This window comes from Condylura cristata, unplaced genomic scaffold (assembly GCF_000260355.1).
Source record: "Condylura cristata isolate star-nosed mole 26May11 unplaced genomic scaffold, ConCri1.0 scaffold00014, whole genome shotgun sequence".
NCBI classification, from domain to species: domain Eukaryota; kingdom Metazoa; phylum Chordata; class Mammalia; order Eulipotyphla; family Talpidae; genus Condylura; species Condylura cristata.
In genome coordinates this window covers 3,242,434-3,251,506 of record NW_004567115.1, presented here as the reverse complement: position 1 = coordinate 3,251,506, position 9,073 = coordinate 3,242,434, and the positions used below count along the sequence as shown (strand labels likewise).

Sequence of the window (9,073 nt, the reverse complement as noted above, 5' to 3'; positions counted from 1 at the left end):
CACTAAAAGTCCAGTCCTATGCTTCACTGCAGAGACCCCTTTCACCCATGATGCCCACGCACTTTCCCCTTTCATTTTTGGAAACCACAAATTTCTACTTACAGTCTAAAAGTTAAATTTTATTTTGTATAGTTTATTTATTTATTTATTTATTTTGATTGTCTACAATTTCTTTGTATAAGTCACTAACCTCCTTTGTTATGTTAAGTTCCAGGTATTTATCTTTTTGTTGTTGTTGTTTCAATTGTAAAATGTCTCATTTATTTTACTAAATATAAGTTCCTATTGGTCCATCCAGTTTGCAAATAGCAGGGTTCTCTCTCTTTAAATAACTCAGTGGTCTACTTTTAAAATCCAGATCTGTGCTGGCCTTTTAGATTGTTCACAAGTCTCAGCTACCATAGACAATGCTTCTCTAAATATAGAAGTTCATTAAGAGTTTTGTATTCTTTGGATAAATACACAGAAGCAGGATAACTGGCTCTCTGGAATTTTATTTATTTATTAATTTGTAAAGGAATCTCCATATTGCTTTTTGTAATGACTATACAATTTAGATTCCTGCGAACAGTATATAAGTGTCTCCTTTTCTCCACATCATCTCCAACATTTATCTTATGAAGAAAAGCCATTATCACCTGTGTGAGTTGATACTTGTCTATCATTTTTCATTTGCATTTCCTTAATAATTAGACTCGATAGACATCTTTTTCTGTGTCTACTGGCCATTGGAAATTGTCTATGGAAAATAAATTACACTTATTTTCACCAGATTATATTTTTTTGTTGTTGAGATTTTTGAGTTGAGCATATGATGTACAAATATATTCTTGCATTCAGTAGGATGACTTTTGTTTTAATGTTAGTCTATTTCTCTGCTGAGCAGGTCTGTAGTTTGACAAAGTCTCATTTGTTTGTTTTTAACTTTGTTTCTCTTATCTTTGCAGTGGAGATTTTAACATTCCTCTGAGACCAATGTGGATAAATTTATTGCCTTTAAGTTCTTTTATGATTTCAAGTCTCATTTCCAATTTTCGAATTAATTTTGAATTATTTTTGTGTGGTATTAGATAGTAGTCTAATTTCATTCTTTTGCATGTAACTGTACAGTTTTCTCAATATCACATTTGAAGAGTTTTCTTCCACTACAGTATCCAGGTGGGGATGCATAACAGTCTTGCTTTTGTCGAAAGCAATATGGAGGTATCCCAAATCAGTAAAATATAGCCCAGGAATTCTACTTTCTAGGCATCTGTCTTAAAAAAAAAAAATCAATTTGAAAGGAAATTTCCACTCCCTTTTTTTTGCAGTGCTATTTATTATGCCCAATTTATGGAAACAATTTAAGTGTCCCCCATGGTGTTACTAGCATAACTATCATAACTACACTTTGGGTCAAATAAAGACAAATTTAGAAACTAACCCTTGAAAGCTAAGTGCAAAACTGAAGTGTCCAGAGGGAGGAGATGGTGGAAGAGTGGTAACAACAAAGAAGAAAGGATGTGCAGTGGACTATGGTGGTGGACAGAGGGTGACTTGGTGGTAAGGGCATACAGTGGCAATACCTACTGGGGTATCCACTTATTACTTCCATTGAAAATGCATACATACATACATACATACATACATACAATTAATACATAGGGATTAAATTAATTTAAATTAAATTAAAACATAGGGATTAAATTTAAAAGGAACATTTTTGAACAACACAAAAATATAAAACTAAAACTATTTTATGTTCTAGGTCTATTCTATTTCTTTTTCAAATTCATATGAATACTCTTATCACTATCTCTAACATATGCAAACCCTTAATATATTTTATAAATAAACACACATTACTATGTGCACTATTTGTAATTCGTTTTTATAAGTAATATACTTTGGATATATTTCTAACAATTTAACACAGTTGTCTCGTTTTATTAAAATACAGTACTGTGTGGCCCTCCCTGGTGGCATAGTGTGTTGGAATGTCGCACTGCAAGCTTAGCTGCAGCTGCGTCAGTGTGAGTTGGATTCCCAGTCCCGAAGGCAATCCATAGGATGCAGCAGGCCTCTCCTGCCTCTCCTGCTGCTCCCCTCAGCAGTGTACTTCATCAATCCACCTATTCTGCTTCCCACTCTCTTTGGTGAATCCTCTCACCGCCCCTGCACCTCTGGCCTGTACCCCAGTTCTGTATGCATACGTAAATAAATCTTTTTAAAAATAACGATAATGCTATATTATATGATAGTATGATTCAAAGCAGTAGTTTTCAAATTTTAGCTCACATCAGTGCTATCTGAAAGGTTTGATTAAGCTCAGACTGTTGAATCTCACATTTGTATTTTGTGATTCAGTGAATATCTGATGAAGCTTGGGGATCTGATTTTTAACATATTGCTAGATGATGCAGATATTGCTGGCCCAGCATTCATTCTTTGAGAATCACAAATTTAGAAATCTGGTTTCCTATTAAATGCATGGTTAAATATAAGAAACAGGCTGTTTTGTCCTTAGAATTACTTCCATTGATTTTTTATATTTCTTGTGATTTTGTGAATTATTAAAGATTATTCATCCTCATATTTTAGGGTAAATCCTGCAGTGCAAGTACAATTTTGACCTTTTTTTTCCCCCAATAGTTAGCACATGTCATGTTCATTGTAGGTACTCACTAGTAATTATGGCATAAATTATCTTCCATAAAATAAAGCATTTAGTCTAAGTGAAGGAATAAAGCACTTAGTCTAAGTGAAGGAGGCTTTGTGGGAGGGGCCTTACACAGTAATCCTTGCCACCCCTAGTGTTGTGAAGGTAGAAAGCCAGGAGTTCTGGATTCATCATTCATGTGTAAAGGCCTGGGAACCAGTATCTGCTTCACAGTGAGCTGTTGCCCATTTTCCCTAGTGCAGCTGTGAGCCTCTTAAAGATTAGAGACTCCTGTTTGGTAGATGTCCAGGTGAGACAGCCCTGGACCACCCCCATGGGACAGACTCTTTTCTGTTACATGGTTCTAACCCACCTCCTCCTCTGCCCTGTAACCTTTTTGCATAACATAGTGAATCCCATGTTGTCTTTAATAAAACTTGTATCATTATCAAGTCTAGGCCACAAGTGGAGGAGAATAGCAATGCCCTGGATGACAAGACTTCATGGCTCCACAACCTTTAAGGAAACATCTGCCACCCAAATCTAAGATCAGATCCAGTGGTAGATCCTCCCCTCATTACCGGATTCCTTTTGCTCTTGGGACCCTTGCTAGCCATGCTGCTGCTTCTCATTTTTGAGCTATGTCTCTTAAATCTCATTATCACATTTATTTCTTACACTTCAAAAGTGGCCAAGCTCCAGAAGGTGGTCCAAACAGACCCACCTGCAGACCCCCTGAATAGACACCCCCCTCCCCCCCCTTCTGGATGTGATCCCTCACTACTGCATACTTCACCTCCAATTAGTAGGAAGAAGCCAGATTTTGTCTTCAGCCATTTTCCCTAATGGCAGTTAGGGTTACTACCTTAAAGGGAGAGGGGGGATGAATGAGGAAGTTAGGAAATGGATATAGGCAGCTAGTTAGGAACAGGGTACCCTAAGCTCTGTCCTTTTATCAGCCTCATTGAGAAACAATCATAGACCTGGAGAGTGCTCCGGACCCCCCCCCCCATTCAATTACAAATGGAATGTTCAGAACACAAACATAATAGCATAGTAGCAATAGAACAAAGGTAATTTCAGAAAAGTAGGCTGGATGACGTGGAGAACTCAGGGAGAGACCCACTGGCACAGCCATGAACAAGTGACAAACTCAGACACCAAAGGGCTAATCCTACTCCTTGCCCACTATACCTATGTAAGCACCTACTTTTCACCACCTCAGTGGCTACCCACTCTGACCCCTCTCTCTTCAAAGAGCTTTATTGTTTTTCCTACCTACCTATGCATACATTTCTTTCTTTTCTTTAACTTTGGTTTTGATGTTGAATTCTTTCTTGACAAGCAAAGAATGAAAAAAGCCCACCTTTGGATTCCAGACCTGCTCTCCAAAAAAATGGATTCATCAGGCAACAAGTCCAAAAAAAAAAAAAAATGAACAATAAATAATTAAACAAAATGTGCTTTTACAATGAACCAGTGTTTGTGAAAATTCACGAATTAAATAGAACTATAAGTGCCTATTTGAGTTTTAGGTTGTCTTTTGTATACTAGAAAAGAAGAAAGGCCATCATTGGTGAATACATATTTTTAACTATATATTTCATTTTATTTATATGTATTAATACTTTATCTACATGAAAATAAATTTTTGAGGAGATATAGTTAAATGACTGGTTTTGAAAGGCCCATTTAATTTCTTAGACTTGGAAATGGACTTAGATTGCCCAGAAACTGACCTGTATTTTACTTTCTTCTAACAGAATTCCTGAAGACTCAAACTATTGTTTCCCCGAAATACCCATATTTTAGGGATTCAGGATGAAAACATATTTTTCAGAAAATAGAACCACTGTTTTGAAAGTTTAAAAGTAAAGAGAGAAACATTTGGTTTGGAGCAAATGTTTTTCTCCTTTTCCTTGAGAAGAATAAAATTGTATGTTCACCTTCTTATTGACTAAGGTCCTTCTATATATACAATATTTAGTTTTCTCAGACACTAGAAATGCTTTAATTTACTAGGGTTGCCCAAACTACAGCAAACAATTTACATATTAAAGAATGAATATACCAGTATTGAGTACTTACCTTTCCAAAGATCAAAGCGTTGACACACTAGTAATTGATTTATCTATTAGAGTAAAAAATAAAGATAGCTGATATGAAATAGCTAAATTAAATTTAAAATATATACTGATATATACATACATTATACTTACATTTAGGGATTTTAAGCAATTTATCCATTATTAAAATTTCATTTTTTTTCTCAAGTGCCTTATGTTATATTAGTATCACTAAGAAATTTTGACATATTTTACCAAAGAAAAATGAAATGCAATATTATCAGATAATCTATAAAATAGGCTCTTTTTGCTCTTTTTGTAATAGTCTCAATATCTGGGATCACAAAATATTTTAAATTGCTTTTATTAAAAATGACATTCAGGAAGAATATAATATTTTTGAAAGGAAAATTTTAATTTTAATGTGTTTTTATACACATTAAAATGTCTTGTTAGATATACACCATTGCTCATGGCATAAGTAAAATTCAGTATTGAAAATGTAAACAACCTTTCCAAAAGTAATAATTCTTTTGCTTTTAAAAAATCTGAAAAACAAGATGTGGGCAATAATCAAGTAAAATGTCAAATTTAAATATTTATAGTCATCATTACAGAAACCAAACCAGAAATAACAGTATAAAAAAGCACAAAAAGCCATTAAATGTGGTAGTGAACCAAAGACATTTTTTTATTATTAGTGTCTACATTTTACATGTGCATGTCAGACTCCTAAAACCTAAGTAGTTAGGTAAACTAATTCTTCTTTAAATTTTTACTCACACCTTAAAATTCAACTTACTATTTTGAAAAATATGTATTTATTTTTAATGGTTTTCCTAGGAAATAAATTTTAAATAACACAATATTTAAAATGTAAAATTACCACTTTGATACAAATTAAAATATAATTAAAGTAAAATGTAAAGATCTTAATGCTACTAGTATCTCAATGTATAATCAAAATTTCTCCTATCTCATAAATTATACACTAAAATAATCTAAAATTATATTTTAAGCATACTATGATAGATTAAGAGTTTCGAGAATTATGTCACCATACTTGAGACAAATATTCTAGTCCAGGTGGACAATCATGTGTTGATTGTGGTGTGTGCAACCACTGTATTGTGGGCTGTAGAGCAGAAAATTCCATAATCCAGTTTTGTAAACGCTTGAGAATGTGACAGATTGAAGAGATGTCTTTTATATTCAAAATCTAATATTATAAAAAGACATTAATCTGGTTAGAAACAGGAATCAACTTCAAATTTATTTTTTCTACATCTGTGTTGTATTATTTAGTACTGAAATAATTGTGGATACGCTTTAACTAAAACTCAATGGAACCTCAGGAATAAGCGAAGAAGCTCCAAGTTGACATAGCAATTTCATTTTGATGAGAAAAAGTGATTTCTTTCTGGACCACTGTTTGTGTGGTGTTTGATTTCTCTCCTTTATGTCATTTTATCTGAGTATTAGGGTTTCCTCCCACTTCAAAAGATGCACATGCTAGGTAAACTGGCTCTCATAAATTATTCCAGTCTGAGAAACAGCCAGTGGGCTGCAGGTGGGGATATAAGTGGCCTGCTGTTAGACCCTGTCTGGGATTGCATACTATCTTGATCTTGAAGTACCAGGATAGGCTCCAGATAACCATTATCTGGACTGGAATAATAAGGTAGAAAATAAATGAATGGATGAACGAACGAACGAACGAACGAATGAATGAATAAAAGTTATTGTTAAATGTTTGAAGTCTGGAAATTTGGTGATGTTTTTGTGACCAGAAATATGCCATAGAACTTAAATCTTGATTGTATCAATTAGCCTATACTAAAATTAGTTTTGGTCTACATCACCTGTTGAAAATGTGCAATGAGGATTGACTGGGAATCAGAGACCACTGCTGATGATGACAGGAGACACACTGAGGAAAGCCAACTCTTTACAATTTAAGGTGTGTAGAGAGAAACCCCTGGAGACTGTGGCTTGGGTAGAAATTGCAACCTGGTTCTCCTATGTTTGGTTGGTGGCCCTGAGGAGGGGAGAACGGATTAAAGGCATATATTCAGCTGAGGGGAGATAGCGTTGAGATTTTAGGGTTACTCAAGCAGGCAGGGTCCCCACTTAAGAGAACATGGAGCAGAGCATTGCTCCCTTTCCACCAAACTCTTGAGATTTTAGCTGATCCTTGGAAGCAGCAGCTGAAAACCCTGCCCATAGATTTGTGTCGAATTCCAGACTGTCAGAGGTGCACACAAACACAAGCCACCGTGCAGTCCCACTTTCACTATTGACGAAACTACCACTTTCACTGTTGACGGAACTTCACAAGGTCCCTCCTCTACCTCATCTCAGCAGCTGTACCTCAGTTCTCTCCAACATACAGCACCTTGCAGCATGCTGAAAAACCAAGCCAGATTACGTTTTTTAAAAAGTTCCACAGTGCCATCTGCTGGGAAATACAATTTCTGCACCCTCAGGACACGAGCGAAAAGGGCAGGCAGAAAAATAAAACACAAGACACCTTGAGTCAGTAAGAAAATTTTCTACCACAGAAAGAGAACAAATCACCAGAATCCAACCACAACAGTTTGGGAAATGTTTCATTTCAAGGAAATCAAAATACACTCGAATAAATGAGAGAAAACACAAAAAAGAGAAATCAAATATATGTAAGAAAATTTTGAAAAACAAATGGATATCCTGAGAAATAAAGTTGACAAAAAGAACATGGGAATTGAAGTTTTCTTCTTGTAAGAAAATGACAGAGATGCATAATGTGAAAGGATCAATAGAATAGAGGAAAATTTTTGAGGAAATCTACAAAGAAAAATGGAAGAGAACAAAGCACAGGCATAAAACCTGACATCAGTGATATCACTGAGATATCACTTCACACCTGTCAGGCTGACTTTTATCAAAAAAAAAATACATTTGGCAAATATGTGGAGAAAAGGAAGATCTTATATAATGTAGGTGGTGATGATAATTGGTATAAACATGTGGAAAACACTGGAATTTCCTCATATAATAAAAGATTGAACTATCGTATAACTTCACAATCCTGTTCATTATAAACCCAAAATTATTGAAATCAGTATCTGATGGGATATGTGCACACAGACTTGTTGCAGCACTGTTCACAGTAGTCAACCTATGGACATAACCTGTCAGTGAATGGATGGATTGGTACGATTCTTATAATTATCTTTTTCATATGTGATGGACTATTATTCAACTATCAGAAAGAGGGCAATCTTGACATTTGCAATAACAAGGGGGACTGTGAGGCCATAATGCTAGTGAGATAAGTCAGATATAAAAAGACAAATACTACTTTTACACTTTATATGTAATCAAAATACCTGCGCTTGTCAAAATAGAGAGTAGAAAGTAGGTGAGAGTCTGGAGGATAGGTGAATTGGAAATACGTTTCAGTTGCAAACCTGCAACGAGTAAATAAACAAATTTTGGAGTTCTGAAGTACAAGAGTTATGGTAGTCATTGCATTCAAAGCTATTCTGAAAGTAGATTTAAATTGTTAGCAATACACACAAAAAAATAATGTGATAAAGGTGTAGCTAATGCTACAGTATTAATCAGATTGCATTGTATAAATGTATCAAACTAACACAAAGAATTTACACAATGTTTATTTATACAATGTTTATTTCTACAATGTTATACACAATGGTTATTTTTCAACCATATCTCAAAATTACATTTTTTAAAAAAGAATAAATGTGGGTAAAAAGCTAATTATTTATAAACTGATTTGATTTTGTTCAAATATATTCCCAGAAGTGTAATCGATGGAACATGTGGTAGTTTAAGTTTTTGAGAGGTCTGTTTTCTTTACTGCCTGTAATAATTTAATCCCCACCAACAGTGTATAGAGTTCCTTTACTCCAATTGTTGTCAACACTTGTAAAATCCTCTCTTTTTCATAATGACCTTCTTTTATAATTTATTTTTTAAAGATTTAGTTATTTATGCCTACAGAACTGGGATACAGGCCAGAGATGTGGTGGGTGAGTGGGTTCACCAGAAACAGAGTGGGGAACAGAATAGGTAGATGTACTGAAATACACTGTTAAGGAGAGCAATGGGCCAGTCAGAAGAGGTCTGCCAGCCCTGTGAGCCAGCAGCTCACTGGCAGGGGATGGAACTCTTTCTGCCGTGGCTTCACAGAGTTTCATAATGCAGTGCTTTAAACCATTGAGCCACAAGGGAGAACCTGGCCTTCTTTTTTTTTTTTTTAAAGACTTATTTGTATATGCATACAGGACTGGGGTACAGGCCAGAGGTGCAGGTGCAGTGAAAAGTTTCACCAGAAACAGAGAGGGGAGCAGAACAGGCAGAT

The 9,073-nt window shown here is 35.0% G+C and overlaps 1 protein-coding gene across 1 annotated transcript in view; it reads right to left on the bottom strand.

Moving 5' to 3' along the window:
* LOC105853608 (phospholipid scramblase 1-like) overlaps nucleotides 1-5,860 on the bottom strand; it is a 27,935-nt gene extending 22,075 nt beyond the window's left edge. Inside the window, exons 1-2 of the mRNA XM_012724767.1 lie at nucleotides 5,768-5,860; nucleotides 4,727-4,769 (exon numbers count right to left, since the gene is read on the bottom strand). Of these exons, the coding sequence (XP_012580221.1) occupies nucleotides 4,727-4,769; nucleotides 5,768-5,860 (136 nt within the window). The remainder of the gene's footprint in view (nucleotides 1-4,726; nucleotides 4,770-5,767) is intronic.
* Between the last annotated feature and the right edge of the window lie 3,213 nt (nucleotides 5,861-9,073).